Raw genomic sequence first — 25,247 nt, 5'->3', positions numbered from 1 at the left:
AAATACATCTACTTATTATATCATAATGATATCTTAAAAGACTAAGAACTTAGTAACATATGAACTAATAAATTGGCTGGTTCCTTCGGTATTTATCTAACAAATATTCATATCTTCATTTATTTATGCATTCAATATTTAAACAATATAGTTTAGAACTAGGCACTAAGCTAGGAACTGAATATGCAGTGGTGTACTGAAGAGTACTAATTTCAAACTCTTAACGAGGTTTATTCTAGGGGCAGCTGCCGTGTGCTGATGAGGTGAAACCACTCTTTGGTATGCTAGATAGAAAGAGGCAAGGAAAGCTTTCAGATATGCCTGTAGGCTCATAGCTTTTTCACTTAGTTGAGGATGTTGCCTTACTGACACTAAGTTAGATTTACGAACCAACAAAGTCGTGTTAACATTCTGCTAAATAAAAACATTAGTATATAAGTATTTGTGTACATTATTTCTGAGTAGTGATATAAAACTATAAAAGGGGCTCAGGTGCCACAGGGTATTAAGCTTTTTTTATATAGCCAATCCAGCTTGTCTTTGATAGGAACCCTAGAGGTCAAGGGAAGGTGTGCAGTCATTCACTGTATGTTTTCTGTATCCTTGGCTAAATAAATCAGGAGCTTGCTGTAGGTGGGGTAGTTTTGGTCTTTTTATGCTAATCTGTATTCTGTATAAAATGCTGCAGCTAGGCACTCTGCTAGACACAGGTACACAAGGAGAAATAATATGCCACCCTTTTTATCAGGATCTCACAGCTTAGCAGGGAAAACAAGCAAATTATGATAAGAACTTTTAATAAGGGAATAGTATTGGCATAAAACAGGGAAAATGGCATTATGATTTGTCCGTTTGCTCAAACCAGAAACCGAGGGGGTTATAATTGATTTACTCCTCTATCTGACCTCCTTATAACAGTCCATACCAAATCTTAATGATTCCACATCACAAATATTTCTAACTTCTGTATGGGAATGCAAAATATTTGCAAAGAATTACTGATGTTTTCCCTAGTTGATGCTGAGTAGTGAACTTGTTGATGAAGGTAGTTAGAGTTGGGGGTCAATTATAAAGGAGTTTAGAATTTGTGATTAAAAACTTGTTTATTTTATAGATATAGGGAATTTTACCCTCTAAATAATAACTAAAATCTTTATTTCAGTGATCTTTTGATCATTTTTTTTAATGATGAAAAGTAAACAAGCTGTAGATCAGTGGCATAACCCAGGATGGAGTACTTTTGTCTCTTAAGTTTAATATTAAACATATGTAGGTTGTAATTTCACAGAATATTTTATAAAATTCAATAATAATTTCTTGAGGAGTTAAAATCAAAATATCATGGTAGGAAATTTCAGCTATTTTTTTCTTCTGCAAAGCAACTCCCTGTCTTGCTAAACAAGAATATTTTTTTTTCCATATGTAGAAATGAAGATTTTAGGAACTGCATTTCTCTAACATGATTTGGAAATAAAATTCCTAGCCAAAAAATGTCTGCTAATCATGACATATTTTGAAAACAAATGTATTTTTGGATAACCATTAACAATGTACAAATTACATATTAGTTTTATTTTAAAGCATACAATTCAGTGGCATTTAGTACATTTAACATGCTGTACAGTGGGTTCTTTCCATTTTTTCCTCTTCTTTCTCTTTCCTTCCCTTCCATCTGGCTAAAATATAGAAGTGGTTTGTACTTTTGTTTTCTGTATAATCAACCTAAATCATGGGGGATATAATATATTTTTATTGCAGTAAAATATACAAAACGTAAAATTTACCATTGTAACCGTTTTTAGGTATAGAGTTCAGTGCCATTAAATACACTAACATTGTTGTACTACCATCACTGCCATCCATCTTCAGAACTTTTTTATCTTCTCAAATTGTAACTCTGTACCAATTAAATAATAACTCCCTATTCCCCCTTCCCTCAGCACCTCTTTCTTTTTTCTGTCTCTATGAATTTGTCTATTCTAAGTACCTCATATTAGTGGAGCCATTTTTCTTTTCGTGTCTAGTTTATTTCATTTGTGATAATATCTTTAAGGTTTTCCATGTTGTAGCTTGTGTCAGAATTTCTTTTCTTTTTAAGGCTGAGTAATATTACTCTGTATGTATATACCATGTGTTGTTTATCGATTCATCTGTTGATAGATATTTGGGTTGTTTCTGCCTTTTGGTAGAATATAATAATATTTTAATAATATTTTTGTTGTATTTTCATTGTATTTTGCTGAACAGTTAACAAGATTGTTAGCTAAGAAAAAATATCATTTTGTATTTATTGACAGATATTTCACTGAAGTAAATGGCAAGTATATTTTTGAGTTTTATTTTCTAACTCCAGAGATTAATTTTTGATGTTGATACCTTAAATGTTTTTCATACATATGAGACCACATACATATGGTATTTATTTTTTGAGGTCATATATCTTAGTCCATTTGGTCTACTATAACAAAATACCACAGACTGAGTAGCTTATAAACAACAGAAATTAATTTCTCACAGTTCTGGAGGCTGGAAGTCTGAGACCAGGATGCCAGCATGGGCTGGTGAGGGTCTTCCTCCAGGTTGCAGACTTCTTGTCTTATCCTCACACTATAGAAGGGGTGAGGGAACTCTCTGGGCTTTCAGTACTAATCCCATTCATGAGGGCCCCACTCTCATGACCTAAGCACCTCCCCAAAGCCCCACATCCTAGTACCATCATCTTTGGCATATCCTTTACCAGAGCCTTGTTTATCCCTATTCATTAGAATGACCCTTTTGGGTTCTTTGTTGAGTACCCCTGGTGTTCAACAAGATTCTTCTCTCTATCTTGTCAGAGTTCAAATGTCTCCCAGTCCGTAAGAGCTCTGGGAATAGTTCTGTTTATAGCTCTGGTTGTTCTGTGCTTGCCTTAGTGAGTTTCATACTATGCGTGTGCAACAAAATATTCAGCCACAGACTCAAAAGAGTTCTTATGCAGATTTCTGCGGTTCCTTCTCTTTGTAGCTTCCTTCTCTCTGAGTACTGTGCTTTACAAATTCCAAACATTTCAGCTTTCCCAAACTCCAGTCTCTTTTTCTTCAACTCAGTGAAGACCCCCTCTCCCTACATCATGATCTGGCAAGTGCCTCCTGGCAGAAATCTGGACTATCCTTAGGGCTCTCTTTGTTGATTTCCTTTCTCTCAGGGATCACAGCTCTTTGTAGCCTATTGTCCAGCTTCTGAATACAGTCACCTCATATAATTTGTCCAGTAAGAAGTAGATTTTGAATTGTGGTTCCCATACCAAACAGAGTATCAGAAACACCACAATAAATGGGTAATGAATGAGAGTCAGTAAACAGCCAGTGTCCACCCTGTATGGGGGTGCTTGGGCACTGACTCTTTCGAAGTCAGCCACTTTCCCAGCACCCATCAAGATGTGGTTTGTTGGTGCCTAGGTTGACTCAAGAACAAGGTGGTCCCTAATGTTTATAAATGCATCATAGTAAATGTAGGGACTGTGTGAATTCTTCCTAAAAAAAGCCAAACTGTAAGCATAGAATACCTCTAAAGAAGCATGAAATAACGTTTCTAACAACTGTAGCCCTGTGTTCCACTGGATTAGTGATCTGAGAGCCAAGGAAAACTAAGTTGAGATGAGCTACATCTGCTTTTTCTTCGTGGGGCCATCTTGCTACATTATGTTCTATGTTCTTAGCAAAACAAAGCAAAAACCTAATTTAGACTTAATCACTTTGTAGATGGGTATATATGTGTGCATGTATGTGTGCCCTTCCCATCAGTCTGTAACCTAAGTTGCAAATGTATAAGATCCCAATTTATAGACTCTTTATATGTGTGTATTTATGTTTATTTGAACAAAAATATAACTATATGTATCAAACTGTAAACATCAATTTTTTCAAGAAGTAAACTACTTGTTTTGTTTTTTTACTTTATATACCTTTTTATTTGAATTATTATAAGAATTGTATTTATTATTTTGTTGAGTACATAAAAGTTTAGAACTGTTGTATCTTCCTGGTAAATCATTTCTTTGACTATTATGTAATGATCATATTTATCCTTAATATTGTTTTTTTCTTAGTGTATATTTTATTTTTTATTGTGATTACATTTTTAATTTCTTTTTTTGTCCTCTTCTGGTTTGTAAATTTTTGATGTGTTTTCCAGTCTTTAAATGTTTTTTCTTGAAATTTTAACATGGATCATTTATTTGACCATCTGAAGTTTGTCAGTATACCTCTGTTCTCCTTTCACAATACAAAGATCTTAAAATGCTTTAACTCTGATCCTTTCCTTCACCTAACATCATTTTGTTGTTCAGAATTTTAGTTCTACCTTCACTTAGGTATTATGATTGCTTTGCTTAATAAATATTTGCTTACTTCCATGTACACATTTACACGTCTTTCATCATCATTCCCTATTTTGTTTCATACATTGCTTTTGAGTTTGTTTTCTTCCTAAAATCTATTCTTTAATAGTTCTTTCATCTAGGATCTATGGATAGTAAACCATGGAATGTGGAAAACATTACTTATTTTCCATCTGACTTTTCTTGTGATATCAGAAGTCTACTGCCATTCCTGAGTTCTTTGTTAGTTGATTTTTTCCTCAGTCTTTTGATTTTAGAGTTGTCTCTTTTTCTTTGGTGTCCTTCAGTTTCAGTATGTTTCTAGTGTGAATATAGTTTTATTAATTCTGTTTTCAATTTTTGATACTCTCTTAATCTGTTAATTAATCTTTTTCATCGGTTCTCAACTTTCAGTCATTGTATGTTGAATATTTTATCCCCATTTTCTTAATTCTCTCTTTGAATAATTTCTGCTAGATGCTTTCTGGCATTCTCATTCCAACACACTTTATATATAGTTACTATTTCCTTCTGTTTGTTTCTTTGTGTTGTCTTTAATTTTACAAATTTTCATTAGCTTTGTCTGTGTGCTCTTTAACCCATCCACTGAGTTTTAAATTTCAGTTATTATGTTGTTATTATTATCTTTAGTTGTCTTGTTTATTAGCATTTCTAGATATAGTATTTGGTTCTTTTTCTTATTTGTCTTCTCTTGTATCATAAACCCCTGTTCTTTTTAATATGTGTTTATCACCTCTTTTTCCTTTTTATCACCATTTTTAAAACTCTAATTTTGTAAGAACTCATTTTGAATTATTCTATTATCTTTTTTTCCTTGCTGTACATTCTCCCATTTTGAATGGGGTGATATTTAGACTGTCTTTCATGGCTTTGAGCGTATTCATATTTATTCTTCTCTGCAAACCTGACTTCTTTGAGAATTATTTTCTGTGGTGGTTTTCCTCCTGTCCATTCTCTCAGTTGTAGACACCTCTCTAGTGGATGATTGTCTGCCTGAACTCTCCAGTGTACATGGCCATAAACCAGTTTTTACATTGCTGTCATTTCTTCAGGTCTCTGCGAATGTATAATGGCTCAATTTTGAAACCAGTAATATAGACTTAGGATCCTAATCTCACATGGTTGACTCTGTCTTGCTCTCAGACTAGGGCAAGAAGCCTCTTTTTAATGGAACTTCAACCAGATGAGCCTGGATATTCAGGTATTCATTCAGCAAAATTTTGTCTCCCAGCTTCCTGCAGTTAGTCCAGTTTTGTCTCTCAGCCCTGAAGGGCCTTGCACATAAACTTTCATCTCCACTCGGGTCTCAAGGTCTGAAGTCTCCATGGGCAGTATTTGATCCAGGTCTCTTGTCATGGTAGCTCAATTCCATTTTACTAGTAAGGGGTTTTTGTTTTGTTTTTTTTTAATGAAAACTTTTTATATTTTGGTAATTTTTTTTTTAAGATTTATTGATTGATTGATTGATTGATTGATTGATTGCTATGTTGGGTCTTCGTTTCTGTGTGAGGGCTTTCTCCAGTTGCGGCAAGTGGTGGCTACTCTTCATCGCGGTGTGCGGGCCTCTCACTATCGTGGCCTCTCTTGTTGCGGAGCACAGGCTCCAGACGCGCAGGCTCAGTAGTTGTGGCTCACGGGCCTAGTTGCTCCGTGGCATGTGGGATCCTCCCAGACCAGGGCTCGAACCCGTGTCCCCTGCATTGGCAGGCAGACTCAACCACTGCGCCACCAGGGAAGCCCCTAGTAAGGGTTTTTTGTCTTTACTTGGCATCTAGAGATTTACTCTCTTGGCTTTCAGTGATATGTATTAACAATTTTATTATTATTTTACATAGCGTATCTGTTAGAAAATGATCTGGTAACTCGATAGATGATTTTTTTAATTATACAGTTTATGTTTTACCTATTTAGCATGTTTATTTAGACAAAGTTAAAAATCAGTTGAAACATTTTACCTTCCAGATGCTCATTAAAATTCAATTTTAATTGTTAGGATTTGTTAATATTAATATACTCTAGCTTTTATTTTACTACTGTCTAATTCATGTATTTTTAAAATATTTTTGCCGCTTTTATATGTTTGCTATATTATTCCTTAACTTACACATTTAAAATAATTGTTTATTGTGTTAATTTTCATAGGATGAATCTTCAAGAAGAATTGGATAAACTTAAAGTACATATGTCTGTTGATAAAGCAACAATACAAGAATTGAATACATTTATGGCAGAGAGAAGAGAAGGTAATTTTTTGTGAGGATAAATGTTCAATGTAAGCAGTTTAAAGTTATCCAGTTATTTATTTATTTTTTAAAATTAATTAATTAATTTATTTATTTTTGGCTGTGTTGGGTCTTCGTGTCTGTGCGAGGGCTTTCTCTAGTTGTGGCAAGCGGGGGCCACTTTTCATCGTGGTGCGCGGACCTCTCACTGTTGCAGCCTCTCTTGTTGGGAGCACAGGCTCCAGACGCGCAGGCTCAGTAGTTGTGGTTCATGGGCCCAGTTGCTCTGCGGCATGTGGGATCTTCCCAGACCAGGGCTCGAACCCGTGTCCCCTGCATTGGCAGGCAGATTCTCAACCACTGCGCCACCAGGGAAGCCCAATTATCCAGTTCTTTATGTTTTACTTTCATTTTCTTCTAAGAATCTCACCCTGTTCCCTCTCTTTCCACTGCTTTACTCACTCATATCTCATTAACATTTTCACCTTTCATGAGAAAATCAAATAGAGAGAACACTTAAAAGTCAGCTTTATAACTTATTAAAATTTTTAAAGAAATATTTGATAAGGAGAAAATATTCATTTTTACTATTCATTGACAAAGTTTTACTAGGTGTGTTTGTCCAAAGTTTTATAGGTAATATAGAGTTATTGATAATACAGAGGTACTTTCTATCAATAATTCATTTATATTTTTATATGACATTACATTTTTCTGGAAGTCATTTAGTTCTCACCTGGAATCACAATCTTAGAGCTAGAAGGAAACTTGGAGATCTGCAAATCTGAAACCTGCCTCACCCCTAGCCTGAGAGTGTTGAGTAAAAGGGGATGTATCTATTTCAATTGCAAATTATTCCTTTGTTAAAATCAAGATTACAGTATTTACAATATGACTTCAGTCCATCCTCAGATACCTCATTAAAAAAAGTAAATAAGGTTGATATGATAGAATTTCTTCTTATTTAAGCTTTCTACAGCTTAATTGTTACCACTGTGCTTTTTAGGTGTTGACAGTTTATACTTAATAATTCAATTAATAATTATACTTAATAATTTGTATGTAATATTTAAATTTTTATGTATCACTCATCTGGAAGTTGTCCCAATTACTTTGTTGTTCCAGTTGCTCTTATTTAGTTCACTAGTGACCTTGTCAAGGCCAGTATTTGAATCCTTCTTTACACCATTGATTTATATCATATTTTATGCTTACTCCTTCATTGAGTTCTTTTTTTTTCCCATAGATCAAGGCAATGATCATTAATGACTACTAAGACCATTGGGTGAAAAGCTGATGGGGCCTTTTTTTTAATTATTCTTTTTTCTTTTTCTTTTCTTTTTACCTTTTGACTCCCTTCAGCCATTTCTTTTTTTTTTTAAACTTTGGGTTTGTTTGTTTGTTTGTTTGTTTATTTATTTATTTATTTATTTATTTATTTATTTATGGCTGTGTTGGGTCTTGTTTCTGTGTGAGGGCTTTCTCTGGTTGCGGCAAGTGGGGGCCACTCTTCATCGCGGTGCGTGGGCCTCTCACTATCACGGCCTCTCTTGTTGTGGAGCACAGGCTCCAGACGCGCAGGCTCAGTAGTTGTGGCTCACGGGCCTAGCTGCTCTGCGGCATGTGGGATCTTCCCAGACCAGGGCTCGAACCCATGTCCCCTGCATTGGCAGGCAGACTCTCAACCACTGCACCACCAGGGAAGCCCCAGCCATTTCTTTTATAACCTCTGGCCACAACCAATCTGTTCTCTGTATTTCTGAGCTTTTTTATTTGTTTCTTTGTTTGTTTAGATTCCACATATGAAAGACATCGTATGGTATTTGTTTTTCTCTCTCTGACTTATTTCATTTATCATAATGTCTGTGAGGCCCATCCATGTTGTCACAAATGGCAAGATGTCATTCTTTTTTGTGGCTGAATAATATCCATTGTGTATATGTATACATGTATCACAATTTCTTTATCCTATCATCCATCAATGGACACCTAGGTTATTTCCATATCTTGGCTACTGTAAATAATGCTGCAGTGAACATTGCGGTGCATATATATTTTCACGTTAGTGTTTTCATTTTCTTTGGATAAATACCCAGAAATTGCTGGATCATATGGTAGGTCTATTTTTATCTTTTTGAGGAACCTCCGTATTGTTTTACAAAGTGGATGCACCCATTTACGTTCCCACCGATAGTGCACAAGGGTTCTCTTTTCTCCACATTCTCACCAAGATTTGTTACTTCTTGTCTTTTTGACAACAGCTATTCTAAAAGGTATGAGATGATATCACAGTGTGGTTTTGATTTGCAGTTCCCTCATGATTAATGATGTTGAGCATATTTTCACATATCTGTTAACCATCTGTACAGGCATATCTAGGAGATTCTGCGGGGTTTTTTCCCAGACCACCACAATAAAGCGAATATTGCTATAAAGTGAGTCATGTGATTTTTTTGGTTTCCCAGGGCACATAAAAATTATATTTACACTATATCATAGTTTATTAAGTGTGCAATAGCATTATGTCTAAAAAATGAATGTACCTACCTTAATTAAAAAATACTTTATTGCTAAAAAATGCTAACCATCATCTGAGTTTTCAGTGGGTCATAGTCTTTTTTGCTGGAGGAGGGTTTGAAATATTGGGAGAATTACCAAAATGTGACACAGAGACACAAAATGACCAAATGCTGTTGGAAATGGTACTAATAGACCTGTCTGACAGAGGGTTGCCACAAACATTCAATTAGTAGAAAAACACAATATCTGCAAAGAACAGTAAAACAAAGCACAATAAAACAAGTTAGGCCTGTATGTCTTCTTTGGAAAAATGTCCATTTAGATTTTCTGCCCACTTTTAAATTGAATTGTTTGTTTTTTTGTTATTGCATTATATGAGTTTTTAAAATACATTTGGATATTGGCCCATTATCAGATATATGATTTGCAAATAGTTTCTCCCATTCGGTAGGTTGCTTTTTTATTTTGTTGATGGTCTCCTTTGCTGTGCAGAAGATGTTTAGTATGATGTAGTCCAACTTATTCATTTTTACTATTGTTGCTTTTGCTTTTGGTGTCAGATTCAAAAAATCATCCCCAAGATCTAGGTCAAGGAGCTTACTGCCTCTGTTTTCTTCTAGGAATTTTAGAGTTTCAGATCTTATGTTCAAGCCTTTAATACATTTTGAGTGAATTTTTGTATATGGTATAAGATAGTAGTCCAGTTTCATTCTTTTGCTTGTGGCTGTCCAGTTTTCCCAACACCATTTAATGAAGAGACTGTCCTTTCCCTATTGTATATTCTTGGCTCCTTTGTTGTAAATTAATTGACCATATAAGCTTGTTTTTATATCTGGGCTCTCTATTCTGTTCCATTGATGTATGTGTCTATTTTATGCCAGTACCATACTGTTTTAATTATTAGCTTTGTAATATAGTTAGAAATCATGGCATACATGATGCCTCCAACTTTTCTTCTTTCTCGCATTGCTTTGACTATTTGGGGTATTTTGTGGTTCCATCAGATTTTAGGGTTATTTGAATTTGGTTTTTTTTTTTTGAAAAACGCCGTTGGAATTTTAATAAGGATTGCATTGAATCTGTAGTTTGTTTTGGGCTGTATAGACATTTTAACAGTACTGGTTCTTTCAATCAATGAGCATGAAATATCTTTCCATTTATTTTTGTCTTCTTCGGTTTCTTTCATTAATGTCTTGTAGTTTTCAATACACAGGTCTTTCACCTCCTTGCTTAAATTTATTCCTAGGGATTGTTTTCTTAATTTTTCTCTGATAGTTCATTCTTAGTATAAAGAAATAGAACAGCTTTTTGTATATTGATTTTGTATCCTGCAAATTTACTGAATTTGTAAGTTCTTACAGTTATTAGCAGTTCTAACAGTTTTTGATGGAGTCATTAGCGTTTTCTATATCATGTCATCTGCAAATAGTGACAGTTTTAGTTCTTCCTTTCCAGTTGGATGCCTTTTATTTATTTTTCTTGCCTAAGTGACTGTCTAGGACTTCCAATACTATGTTGAATAAAAGTGGTGAGAATGGGCATTTTATCTTGTTCCTGATCTTAGAGAAAAAGCTTCCAGCTTTTCCCCATTGAGTATGATATTAGCTGTGGGCTTGCATATATGGCCCTCATTATGTAGAGATAGATTCCCTCTGTACCCAATTTTTTGAGGGTTTTAACCATGAAAGGATGTTGAATATAGTCAAAAGATATTCCTACATCTGTTGAGATGATCATATGATTTTTATCCTTCTTTTTGTAATGTGGTGTATCACATTGACGGATTTACAGATGTTGACCCATCCTTGAATCGTTGGAATAAATCCCGCTTGATCTTAGTGTGTGGTCCTTTTAGTGTATTGTTGAATTTTGTTTACTAATATTTTGTTGAAGACATTATATCTATATTCATCGGGGATATTGGCCTATAATTTTCTTTTCTTGTGGTGTCCTTTTCTGGTGTTGGTATCAGGATAATACTGGCCTTGTGAATTGAGCTTGGAAGAGCTCCCTCCTCTTATATATTTTGGAAGAGTCTGAGAAGAATTGGTATTAATTCTTCTTTAAATATTTGGCAGAATTCATTAATGAAGCCGTCTGGTCCTGATTTTTGTTTGCTGGGAGGTTTTTGATTACTGATTCAATCTCCTTATCAGTTATAAATCTATTCAGAGCTGGTTCTTTAAAAAGATAAATAAAATTGACAAGCCTTTAGCTATACTTACCAAGAAAAAAAGAGAGAGAACTCAAATAAAATTAAAAAAATGAAACAGGAGATGTTACACCTGATACCACAGAAATACAAAGAATCATAGGAAAATATTTTTAACAAATATTTTCCAACAAATTCCACAACCTAGAAGAAATGGACAAATTCCTAGAAACATACCACCTACCAAGACTGAATCATGATGGAATAGAAAATCTGAACAGAACAATTACTGTATGTCTGTCTGTTTCTCCCATTAGGTCTCTTAATATTTGCTTTCTATATTTAGGTGCTCCTATGTTGGTGCATGAATATTTACAAATGTTACATCCTCTTGTTGGACTGACCTCTTCATCGTTATATAATACCCATCTTTGTCTCTTCTGACAGTCTTGTCTTAAAGCCTATTTTGCCTGATGTAAGTGTAGCTTCTCCAGCTTTCTTCCAGTCTCCATTTGCATGGAGTATCTTTTTCAATCCTTTTGCGTTCAGTCTGTGTGTGTCTTTAAATCTAAAGTGCGTCTTTTGTAGGCAGTATATAGATGGGTCTTGTTTTTTTATTCATCCAGCTACTCTATGTTTTTTGTTTGGAGAATTTAGTGCATTTACAGGTAAAATAATTGTTGACAGGTATGTGTATATTGCTTTTTTGTTCATTGTTTACTGGCTGTTTTTGTAGTTCCACCCTCTTCCTTTATTCTTCTCCTACTCTCTTCCTTTTTGTTTTGATGACTTTCTTTAGTGGTATAAATATACTTATATTCCTGTCTGTTTACCTTTTGTGTGTTTATTGTAGGTTTTTGCTTTGTGGTTACTAGGAGACTTACATATAACATCTTATATCATGAGGTATAAACATTAATAAATTTCTGGTTTTCTCTTGCTAATCTGTCTTTTATTATAGGGGTCTGACGTAAATTGACAGAAACTTAACTTTTTAAAAAAATTTTATTTTATGTTGGAATATAGTTGATTTACAATGTTGTGTTAGTTTCAGGTGTACAGCAAAGTGATTCAGTTATACGTATACATATATCCATTTTTTTTCAGATTCTTTTCCCATATAGGTTATTACATAATATTGAGTAGAGTTCCTTGTGCTATAACACTAGGTCCTTGTTGATTATCTGTTTTATATATAGTACTGTGTAAATGTTAATCCCAAACTCCTAATTTATCACCCCCCACCTTTCCCCTTTGGTAACCATAAGTTTGTTTTTGAAGTCTGTGACTCTGTTTCTGTTTTGTAAATAAGTTCATTAGTATGATTTTTTACATTCCACATATAAGAAATATGATATTTGTCTTTCTCTGTCTGACTTACTTTACTTAATATGATAATCTCTAGGTCCATCCATGTTGCTGCGAATGGCATTACTTCATTCTTTCTTATGGCTGAGTAATATTCCACTGTATTTATGTACCACATCTTCTTTGTCCATTCCTCTGTCGATGGACATTTAGGTTGCTTCCATGTCTTGGCTATTGTACATAGTGCTGCAGTGAACATTAGGGTGCATGTTCTTTTTTTTTCTGGTTTATCCCACTTTTAATAATATTAAGATTAATTAGGAACTTCAGGTGGTTTCAGCCTAATCCCTCTATTATTTAATTCCCAATCAATGTTTCATTTAATGGTTTTAGCATCCATTCGTTATTGTTACCAAATTTCATTATTTCATTTGGGGTTGCAACACAGCAATTTTCTGATTTTAGCATTTTTTGTGCACTTTTTATCTGGAATTCTATAAAGAAGAATATGGATAACTATTTGGTTATCCTGAAATACAGTTTGTACAGGAAAGGCAGGAAAAATCTTGATTATTCCTCTTTACCAATTTTCATTTGATGACCTAGCATCCTCCAAAGGTGATCAATGAGTTGGTGGCTTTTGTTAGTGTTAGAAACTCAGAACTTTTGTTGATATATTTAAAGTTTTTTTTATCCGTTGAAGGCATTATTCTTTTTGATATTCAGATTGTTCCATCTTAGGTCAGTGGGAGCCTTCATAATATATTTTGTTTTGTGTATTTTTATTTATTCTGGATTATTCTTTTTGTAAAGTTTTTATTGGAGTATAGTTGATTTACAATGTTGTGTTTCAAGTGTACAGCAAAGTGAATCATTTATACATATACATATATCCACTCTTTTTTAGATTCTTTTCCCATATAGGCCATTACAGCATATTGAGTAGAGTTCCCTCTGCTATACAGTAGGTCCTTACTAGTTATCTATTTAATATATAATAGTGTGTATATGTCAATTCCAATCTCCCAATTTATCCTTTCCCCACCTTTCCCCCCAGAACCATAAGATTGTTTTCTACATATGTGACTCTATTTCTGTTTTGTAAATAAGTCCATTTGTATCTTTTTTTTAGATTCCACGTGTAAGTGATATCATATGTTATTTGTCTTTCTCTGTCTGACTTCACAAAGTATGACAGTCTCTAGGTCCACCCATGTTGCTGCAAATGGCGTTATTTTGTTCTTTTTATGGCTGAGTAATATTCTGTTGTATATATGTACCACATCTTCTTTATCCACTCCTCTGTCGATGGGCATTTAGGTTGCTTCTGTGTCCTGGCTATTGTTAATAGTGCTGCAGTGAACCTTGGGGTACATGTATCTTTTCGAATTATGGTTTTCTCTGGATATATGCTCAGGAGTGGGATTGCTGGATCATATAGTAGTTCTACTTTTGGTTTTTTAAGGAACCTCCATACTGTTCTCCCTAGTGGTTGTGCCAATTTGCATTTCCACCAACAGTGTAGGAGGGTTCCCTTTTCTCCACACCCTCTCCAGCATTTATTGTTTGTAGACTTTTTGATGATGGCCATTCTGACCAGTGTGAGGTGATACCTCATTGTAGTTTTGATTTGCATTTCTCTGATAATTAGTGATGTTGAGCATCTTTCCATGTGCTTTTATGGCCATGTGTATGTTTTCTTTGGAGAAATGTCTATTTAGGTCTTCTGCCCATTTTTGGATTGGGTTGTTTGTTTTTTTTGATATTGAGTTGCATGATCTGTTTTTATATTTTAGAGATTAATCCCTTGTTGGTCGCTTCATTTGCAAATATTTTCTCCCATTCTGTGGGTTGTCTTTTCATTTTGTTTATGGTTTCCTTTGCTGTGAAAAAGCTTTTAAGTTTAATTATGTCCCATTTGTTTATTTCTGGTTTTATTTTCATTACTCTAGGAGGTAGATCCAAAAAGATATTGCTGTGATTTATGTAACAGTGTGTTCTGCCTATGTTTTCCTCAAAGAGTTTTAAGTATTCAGTCTTAAATTTAGGTCTTTAATCCATTTTGAGTTTATTTTTGTGTATTATGATGTTAGAGAATGTCCTAATTTCATTCTTTTACATGTGGCTGTACAGTTTTCCCAGCACCACTTAGTGAAGAGACTGTTTTTTCTCCATTGTATATTCTTGCCTCCTTTGTTGTAGATTACTTGACCGTAGGTGCATGGGTTTATTTCTGGACTTTCTATCCAGTTCCATTGATCTTTATTTCTGTTTTTGTGCCAGTACCATACTGTTTAGATGGCTGTAGCTTTGTAGTATAGTCTGAGGTCAGGGGGCTTGATTCCTCTAGCTCTGTTTTTCTTTCTCAGGATTGCTTTGGCTATCTGGGGTCTTTTGTGTTGCCATACAAATTTTAAAATTTTTTGTTCTAGTTCTGTGAAAAATGCCATTGATAATTTTATAGGGATGGCATTGAACCTATAGATTGCCTTGGGTAGTATAGTCATTTTGACGATGTTGATTCTTCCAGTCCAAGAACATGGTATATCTTTACATCTGTTTGTGTCATCTTTGATTTCTTTCATCAGTGTTTTATAGTTTTCTGAGTACAAGTCTTTTGCCTCCTTAGGTAATTTTATGCCTAGATATTTTATTCTTTTTGATGTGATGATAAAAGGGATTGTTTCCTTAATTCTTCTCTCTGATCTTTCATTATTAGTATATAGAAATGCAAGAGTTTTCTGTGTATTAATTTTGCACCCTGCAACTTTTGTTGGTGTCTCCCAACAACATTTTTATATCCAGCTTGTGTTAACTAGAAGTGAAATATAAAGGAAAATAGATTTATGGGGAACCTTGTGCAAAGGGGCTTGTTATGAATAACAGAAAATAATCCTCTCACCTCTATCACTCATGAAATTCCAAGGACTTTAGAAGCTCTGTGTGGGGAGCCAGGGAAAAAGACCAAATATATATTTCTTACTGTATGTTATGGCAAGTACCTTCTAAAGTAATATTCACTTTTCCTAAAAGTGAAGAAAAAATAGTAATATTGATGCCAAAAACTCGGCCTCTGTGCCCTGGTGCCCAATTGAATCTCAGAGACAGAGTTTTGGGTGAAGTAGAAAAGAATAGCTCTATTGCTTTGCCAGGGAAAGGGGAACACAGTTGGCTCCTGCGCTTGAAAACCATGGGTCCCAACCTGGGAGGATTTGGTGAGGACTTTTATAGCAATAGTTCAGGGGTGAGTTTGCCGATAAGACTAGGGTGTGTGCAGGGCCTGCACTCCTTTAATCTGGTCTCAGGCCATCTCTTGATGAGCTTCTATGGTTCCTTTAATCTGGCCTCAGCGGGTCTTCTCTGGAATGAAGAATACTAACATCTTCCATTTGTTGGGGGTTTTAGTTCTGTAAAGAGCTTAAAGATACTGTTGTGTGTATCCCTTGAGGTGAAACCAGGATCCTGCCACAAGGCTGCAGTATTGTTTCTTGGCTGCTCCTCCCTTGTCTCTGCATCCCCTCCCTTCCATGATTAGCAACTGTTTGGATCTGCCCTTTGGGACTCAGGGAAGGTTATGGAGGCTGGAGTCTGTTCTCTACAAACAAGGAACAGGGGACGCAGAAAGGCTTTCATACCCAGGAGCCTCCACAGGGTCCTGCTTGGTTTCAATATTTTTTAGGAAATTGCCAATACACAAGATACCTATTCTCCTTTCTTTATATCCCAAGTTGATACAATCACAAACAGACCTTTAAGATAGTGTAGGAAGCATCATATTAAGATGAGTAAAAATATAATTGTAGGGGAGGAATAAGAATTTTCCTTCTACCCTTCTGAGTTCTTAGCTGAAACCCCTATAATAAAAGACAGATTAGCAAGAGAAAACCAGAAATTTATTAATGTTTATACCTCATGATATACACATGGAAGAAACCCAGGGAAGAGTGAGTACTCAAAGAGGTGGCTTTAGAATTCAGGATTACATACTGTCTTAATAGGGAGAGAGGAGGAGGGATGTAGGCCTCTTAGGGGAGAGTAAATGATTTTAGAAAAGATGAATGGGCCCGTAGAAGACTAGCTGAGAGGAGTGATAGTTTGTAATAAAGCTTGTCTGGGTGTAGTGTGGACTTCTAGTTTCCTCTCCTGTGATAAGAGTTAATCTTCTCTGGTTGATGAAACTTTAGGGGAGTGGGTAATAACACTCAAGTTCCTTCTGGAGGGTCTTCTGGCAGATAAGGGGAGTTCAGAGAAAGCCTCTCCCTGCATTTGCAGCTTTCTAAGTTCCTACTGCTCAAAATAATCAGTATACCAAAGTGGCATATATTAGGCTGGCATATTCTGCAACCTCTTATAATGATAATAGATTTTTAATAATAATTTGTTAAAATAGCTAAAAGAGAATCTAAAAGAAGGAGAAAAAGTTGCAGAAGAACTTACATTAATTTATAATGTAATCTAGGAGAATTGAGTGGACCAAAAAAACATAAGCAATAGAGAAAAATGTTTAAACAACTATGAGTAAGCAAAGTTAAAAGTTAAAAAGAAAAAGTGGAGAGAGAAGAAACTCCTGAGAAAGAATATAAATCAGAACGAATTTGTATAGTGGTAAAAATAAAAGTAAAGCATTTAAATCCACAATTTTTAAAATAAATTTCCAGTAAGGTGAAGCATATTCTCACACATCCACCAAAGGACAAAAACAGAACTGTACATTTCTAACTAGGTCCTCTTGGTTCACTTCCCAAATCCTGAGATCCTTGAAGGGGAAGGGAATCAAGGGGCAGAGAGTTGGGTCTTTGTTTCTCTCCATGGCCTGGGCCTAGCTGCCATGTATTCTGTATAAAATGTGTGAAGGTGAGAAACAAAGTTTTCAACAGAAAACCACAAGTGAACATGGTCTTCCAGTCCACCAGGGAATCTTGCACACACCTAGGAGCACAAAAGCAGCAATCAAATTCATTTTTAAATCAGTCTTCAACATTTATATTGTTGGAGTTATTTAGCTACTTTTAGCACTCTACAGTCTTTGAATATAGAATATAAAAAAATATTTTCTTATTTTTAAGTGTAAATATTTTACTTAGAGCTATAGCAGATATTTAAATGACTAGAACAGATGAATTGTATTTGCATATTATTTCTATATTGCTGAAAGAGTTTTGTAAATGAATTCAGCACCATGGTGTTAAGGGACTAGAAAAAGAAACTTGGGAACCAACAGATTATCATCAAGATAAAGGTACATATTCCCCAGGTGGCAAATTCTACCTATTCTAGCTTTTATTATCCTTAGGATAGTGTTCTATTTATTTCAGGAGTACAGGAGTTTTAATTGGATATGTCATGTTTCAAAGACAAAAGAAATGCCTAATTCACTCTAACAAACTTGTTAGTCACTGTTTATACCAAGAGGATTTCTACTCTACAGAGAATAATATTGTTTTCTTTTTTCTTTGTTGATAAATCAAAGTTTCATATTGACCTACAGCCGCCAAGCATACTTTAAAGCAAAATCATCTCAGACTAACACAGATATGTATCCTTTTAGCTTTATGCATTCTTTTTGCCCCCTTTTTGATTCTTTGAGAAATGTGTATTTCAAAAATAATTCAGTAAGAAAATATTAAATTTGTCACCGTAATTTATCTTCTAAGAAAAAAATATTTATAGGTTTTAATGTATTTCAATTCTAATAATATTAACTGAATTTTATGATTTTTTTTCCTTTAATGTTGTTATGTTGCTTATACAGTTTTGCTTGTTTGAAGGGGTTTTATTAGTCAAATGCCTGGGCAGTGTAGGAATGATTTGTAGGAACAACTTTACCCATTACCTGGGTTTCTATTTGTTATAAAGTCAGTTTTTCTGGAAATGTGATTTTTATGCTTTACTCTGCCCAGTGCACGATCTTTTACTTTAAAGAAAGGTGGTGGTAGGGGCTGTTACAGTTTCAGTCTACCCTAATTCTGTTACTGTTTGCTTTGTTCAGCAATCACTCTGATCCTCCTGGCAGGGAACAAGATCCAGAGAACAAAACTAGTAGTGACTGTGTAGATAAAAAGGCAGTGAATTCTGCTTTTAAGGCAAAGGGGAACGGTCTACAAAAGAATGAAAATGGGAATAAAAGTACAGCATTGTTAACCTGCAGATCTGTTATACCTTTGAAAATCTTACACTGCAAAAAAAGAAAGGGACACTACAAAGATACATAATTGTGTGACTGAAAATCTTGAAAAAGGTCACCATTCAGTTACTGGCCAAATACTTGACAATAAAATAGACTACGTTTTTCATAGTTGAGAAACCATACACCCCTTTTTCTTAAAATGACAGGACAGTGTTTCAGCAGTATATGAGGTACCATAATATATTATTTATTCTCTGCCAGAAGAACTCTTTAGATACGGTGAAGATGATGGGGTCAAGAAGAGTACTCCAGAGAAGAATTGGAAAGAAATGTCGGAGCAGACATTGCAGAAGGTAGTCTAATCTTTATGATATTGAGCTGAGCAAGTTAAATCTGAATTTTAACATAAAGGATTATATTTTAAAACGATGCCTCATGAACTTAAACCTTGTGTGAATCCTTAATTTAAATTCATAATTCAAAATCATTGGCTTACAAAAATGGGGTTAAAAAAATCAATGTTAGTGAAGTAAATGTGGAAACACGCTTGTGTTGACATAGGTTTAAAATATTTTCAAAGATAAAAAGAATGATAACAATAGAAAGTATAAAAATTTACCCTCTATGTGTTTATTAGGTATAACTTAACTATTTACTTTAAAATAGAACTGGAGACTTTCTCTGTTACGTTTCAAAACGCATACAGATGTACAATATTTGAACTAAAAAAAAGCATAGTTTTAACTTTATGCAGTAAAATGGTAATATGTTTATAATTTTAATTTTAAACTTGAAAATTATACATGTCTAATCTCATTTTAGATAAAAATTTATGCCCATATGATTTGGTATAGCTCTCCCTGTTTTAATAGAACCACTCTGTATAAACCCTATACTCACTTTACAACATGGCTATCTTTAATAGTAAAATGTTGTTTAAAAGTCTTAACATTTATCTTTACAATTTTGTACTTAATTTACATTTTTGTATATAAATAACATTGTCATCAATTTCAGTTAAGTGGGCTTGGTTTTATTTTAATACTTTTTGTTACTGTTATAAAGGAAATATTCTTAGAAAAAGCTGGCAGTGTACAGATATATAGACAAAAACATTAATGTAGCTACTTACATTTTGTATGTCTGTGAATTGATGCATAGGAAATCTAGTGATATACAGCAGATGATGTGATTGCTTATACTCCTAACACTTGCCATACGCTCAGGTAACAGAGGCCGTCATCTCATTATTACTGAATGACACATATCAGTTTCATATTATAACATAAAGAACAAGAAATGCTCATGTTCATTTATCTTAAGATAAAATAAGTAATTGAAATAATGTATGTACTACCAGCTAGAACGTGATACAGTTTATAGCATTTATCTTTTTTGTTTCAGAACAATATCTTTTTTGCCAGGTTTTGTATAATTTTTATTTCTGTGGGTATACTGTACTACACTACTACTTACTACATTAGGGTAGAAACCTAAAGAAGTTTATTATTTCATTCCAACTGCCATAAATGATATGGAGGAGGAAAGGAATTTTTCCTCTATTCTTTTAGGTTCTCAGATGAGATGTCCCCTGTAATAAAAAGACAGATTAACAGGAAAAAACAAACAGAAGTTTAACAACAGGCATACCTCCTGTATACATAGGAGATGCCCAGGAAAATTGAGTAACACCCTGAAATGGTCCAAGCCGTCACGTTATACACCTTCCTCAGCTAAAGACAAGAAAAGATGTCGGGGCTGGGCAGTCAGTTACTACTCAGTTTGCAGAGCCTCTCCTGTGTCTGCCATTTCTTAAAAACAACCAACTCAAGATAAGACGTATGTCAAAGAGACATTTTGGGGGTGGCAAAATTCTGCTCCCCTTCATTGACTACTACCATAGTAGATCCAGAAAGCCATTTTAAGCCTTAAAAGCCAACAGAAATTGTTTTCATTGGACCATGTGTCAAATTAGTGTACTAATTTGTCACTGTTTTTTTAAATATTAACCTAATGCAATTGTATGAGTCATGATTTAACCCCTTTAGTTGAGTTCCCTTATTTTAGAAGAATATATATGAAATTCATTCAAAATGGGTTTAAAAGACAGTAAAAACATGAAAACAATATTTGTATAATACATAGTAGAAATGAAACATATAAGTAGATCCTTTTTAAAATAATGTCTTAACATTTCACTCTGTTAAGGGATAAGTTGTGTCCCCCACCCAAATTCTTACGTCAAAAGTCCTAATCCCCTGTATCTCAGAATGTGACTATATTTGAAGATGGAGGTCTTTAAAATTTTAATTAAGTTGAAATGAGGTTATTAGGGTTTAAGCCACCCAGTCTGTGTACTTTGTTATGGCAGCTCTAACAAAGTAATACACAAACTTTAAAAAGGTCAGGTGTTTTATTTCAGTTTTGAAAGGAGCCATCTTTTTGGTAAATTAAATGGTCAGTACTGGACTTAAGATGATCTAATAGCACACAAACCAAATGCCTTTAACAATTCCTCAGACTTTCATTTTCAAATATATATTGAAATTTTCCTTTCTATTTTTGGAGAGGTGAAATCAGTTTGACAATTTTTTGAGAGTATACCTTGAATAACACTTTAATATGTGCTATGGACTTTCCCTTATCAAATTCTTTAGAAGTAGTATCTCTGTTGTCCTCCATTTTAAACTTAAATGCAAATAATTTTGACCAGTTCTTATGATTAAACATACATTCACATTAGGCAGTTAACAGACTTTAAACATTTTAAACATAAGAGACCTTAAAAAGGTACTTTTCCATTGGTATCTAAAATTTTCATGAGTTGTACCCAATCTTAAAATAAAAAAATAATGCCAATTTCCAAAACTGAAATCTCAAATTTAAGATGTTTGTTACATTTCTTCATTATGTTATATTTTAATCAAAAGTATAAAGTTGATTTAATAGCTAATTCAGCAATATTTAGTGCAAGTAATTATATTTTAGCTCAAGTAATTTTATTAAGTAGCTGTTATGATTAACAGTAATAGAGACAATAATGATAATGATGATGATGTTGATGATGATGATGAACCGTTTAGAACTTACCGTTTACTGAGAATTGTGGTATATGATCATATTTAATGCTTGTAACCTGCAAGATAGCTGTTACTATTCCCATTTCACAGATGAGGAAACTAAAGGTAAAGTAGGTTAAATATTTTACCAGGTAAAGCAATCAGAGCTAGAAGTGAGATCCAGACCAGGCTCAAAATTCAATTTCCCCTAGACTGCACTGCTTCTTACTAATATGTTTATATCACCACTGTCAAAATCATTTTTTTTAAAGGTATAATTGTTTATTTTCATAAAATAATTTTTAAAAATACAGTCCCTTCTATTCACTCCACCCTGGAATCTAACATGTTAAAATATTTTAAAGTGTATTTATGAAAACTATGCTGTTTGGGGCAGTGATTAAAAACCACTGAGAGAAACCAAAGAGAAAAAGGTGATATTCTTTTTCTGCTTGTAGTATTTTTTAGTAAATGGAGACTATAATTTGGTGATAGAGTGATTTGGAAAAAGTAAAAATGTTCATGTATTCCTGAACACTGTATTTTTTGTCACATTATCCAGCTCTCCAATAAAGTATTTGCATTGAGAAGGAACAACAGAATTTGTTTCACAGAAATATACAGAAGTCTACAATATTCTGGTAAAAACTCATATACCTCTATTTCAGGTCAAGAGTAAGCCCTACAAAGACATAAGTCCAACAGTAGGGAGTATATCATACTATGGAAAAAAGTGATTAAAATTAGCTGAGATTCTTCATATTGTGTTGGGAAATATCCATGTCCCAGGGCAGCATAAACAATCGGTAAATGACTGTTGAATTAAATGAAGGGGGTTGAACTCACAAGAAGACTAAGGGTGCAGAAGGATCAGAGGTAACTGAAACTCACATTAGGAAACAACTTAGATCTTCACCATCATGAGTCAAGTCCAGTAAAATGGAAAGTTTTAAGAGTATGCATAAGTTTTTTGTGTATTTCTGGAATATTATTTTAAATCATTGGTTGTCAGTGTATCAATAATGTTTTCTCCTTTGAAGAATTTGCTTTAAGGTATGAGTCCATATAGTTTTTCAATCGTTGTATTTTTTTGTCACATTATCCAGCTCTCCAATAAAGTATTTGCATTGAGAGGGATCAATAGAATTTGTTTCCCAGAAATATACAGAGGTCTACAAGTAGTCTGGTGCAAATTCATATACGTCTATTCCAGGTCAAGAGTAAGCCCTGTTAAGACCTATAAAAGTTTCTTGCTTGACTCTTTCTTTCTTGACCCTAGTTCTTTGTTCATTTTCCACATATATCTGGGAAAGTCTTCTTCTCCATACGGCTTGTGGAATAGTGAGATGGGCACAAAATCCTGAACTTGAATCCCAGTTTAAACCAGGAAATGTTTACGTCTGTGTGTTAAGTTTTCAGAGCTTCCATTTCCTCTTCTGGGAAGATAGTTATCAGCTCTACTTACCTCACCTGTTTTTGAGATTATCAGAAGAGATTGTGTTTATTAAAAATTTTTATAAATGGTAAAATGTACTATAAGGGAACAAAATTTGCCACTCCAAAAGTCTCTTTGGCATATGGATTATTTTGAGTCAAAAACAATCAGGGCCCAAAAGACTCAGGAAGAAACTTTGACCTTCCACCTGACTGCCTAAGAGAATGAAGATAGAGGACCTATTCCAGGAAGGGAACTATCACCATAGATAACTGTAGTATAAACTAGGTGTGTGTTGTCAGGGAAGAATCTAGCAAATTGTCTGTTAAAATTCCTCTCTGTGTCCTATTGTCTCTGCATGGTTCAGCAAACATTTGTTTACCACGAATTTGTTTTTCCATCTCCTTGTTAATTGCCTTCCTCCTAAACCACTAGCGCCAACATCCTCTTTTCTCTTTAGCTGAAAATGGTATTTAAGGAGAGGAGGGTTTTGGCCATTTCATTGAGTTACTGTGTTTTCCTGGGTCTCTCCCATGTACATATGTTATAAAACCTTTGATTTTCTCCTGTTAATCTGTCTCATGTCAATTTAATCCTTAGACCAGCCATAAGAACACAGAAGGGTAGAGAAAAATCTCTTCCTCCGCAACAGTGCTTTACAAACAGTATTGAATATTTTTCAAGATTTAAGTTGAAATCAACTCCTCCTTGAAATTTTTGTACTCATGGCTAAGAATCAGTTGCTCTTTCCTTTATGTCCAGACTTATGGCACTTAGATTCTATCCTTTATTAGCTTTATTTGTGCAATTCTTTGTTTCCGAATAGTTTTTGAAATTTCTTAAGTTCAAGAATTATATATTATTTCTGTGTCCTACAACATGAGCACTGTTTAATGAAATAAATGTAAAAAAATTAATTCATAAGAAACCTTGAAATAATTATGTTAACATTGTTAGATTTCCTTTTTTTTTTCTTTTTTTTGGTAAAAAGTTCCTGTATTGTATAAACTAAGGACCTCACGACTATTAAAATTACATTTTTATAATTTAGGAAAAAGCAGCCTCAATAGATCATTTTGTATTTAGGTCATCAGTTTTTCATATGATAGTTAAATATTGAAGGCTAATGTTATTTTAATAATAAAGTTTCCCTATGTACTATTTTTAGACTTTTTGTATAAATTGTTTTCCTCTGAAAGTATTACTTTTCATGAGTAAGAAAATGAGGGGGAGCAAAATATATCACCCCAAAATATGCCTCTTTGGCATATTGATTATTTTAGGCTGATTATTTTTAAGAAACTACAGACATAGGAAGAGCTCTGAAAACTGAGTAGAAGTTATCCCTTTGTAAGAAACATTTACATTTATAAGGGAAATCTCCATTTGTAAGGGGGTATACCTTGCTGTACCAGGAAGATGAAGATGACCAAATCTCTAAAACTGTAATCAGTGGAGAAGGCAAGGACCTAAATCTGCTTAACAGCCAGACCCTTGTTTACTGTGCTTTTCCTGGGAACCTCCTATAACTGACTCCCACCCACCAAAATCTTATGTAGTCTTTAGATGAAAATGGTATTTAAGGTGATGGCTTAGGCCATTTCAGGGAGTTACTCAGTTTTCCTGGGTATCTCCCAAGTATACAGGAGGTATACATGTTATTAAATTTTTGTTTTTCTCTTGTTAATCTGTCATATCAATTTCATTCTTAGACCAGCCAAAGAACCTAGAAGGGTAGAAGGAAATTTTTTTCCTTCCCAACAGTAGACTATAAAGCCAAAGCACTTACAGTCTCAGAGAACTCTGCAGAGCTTATTAGCATACTTAGTTCTGTGTCACATTATGTAGAATTTTAACTTCTTTTACCATCTGTCCTTTATTCAACAGATGTATTATTGCATTTTAGAATGTATTTATGTACACCACCTTAGAATTATTTAGAAATTAAGTACTTTAGATTTATTTTGTCCTTGTGCTAAATGAAATTTTATTTTCATAAGTTAGAAATGACAATATAAATACAGTAGATTCTGGTTTGGGACTTTT

The 25,247-nt window shown here is 34.1% G+C and overlaps 1 protein-coding gene across 1 annotated transcript in view; it reads left to right on the top strand.

The window, feature by feature from the left end:
- Positions 1–25,247, top strand: part of CNTLN (centlein) — a 341,712-nt gene that overhangs the window by 208,205 nt on the left and 108,260 nt on the right. The window contains 2 exon segments of the mRNA XM_036856331.1: positions 6,521–6,621; positions 18,969–19,060. Of these exon segments, the coding sequence (XP_036712226.1) occupies positions 6,521–6,621; positions 18,969–19,060 (193 nt within the window).

This window comes from Balaenoptera musculus, chromosome 6 (genome assembly GCF_009873245.2).
Source record: "Balaenoptera musculus isolate JJ_BM4_2016_0621 chromosome 6, mBalMus1.pri.v3, whole genome shotgun sequence".
Classification (NCBI taxonomy): domain Eukaryota; kingdom Metazoa; phylum Chordata; class Mammalia; order Artiodactyla; family Balaenopteridae; genus Balaenoptera; species Balaenoptera musculus.
Note: the sequence above shows the minus strand (reverse complement) of the source record. Positions and strands in the feature narration are given on the sequence as shown.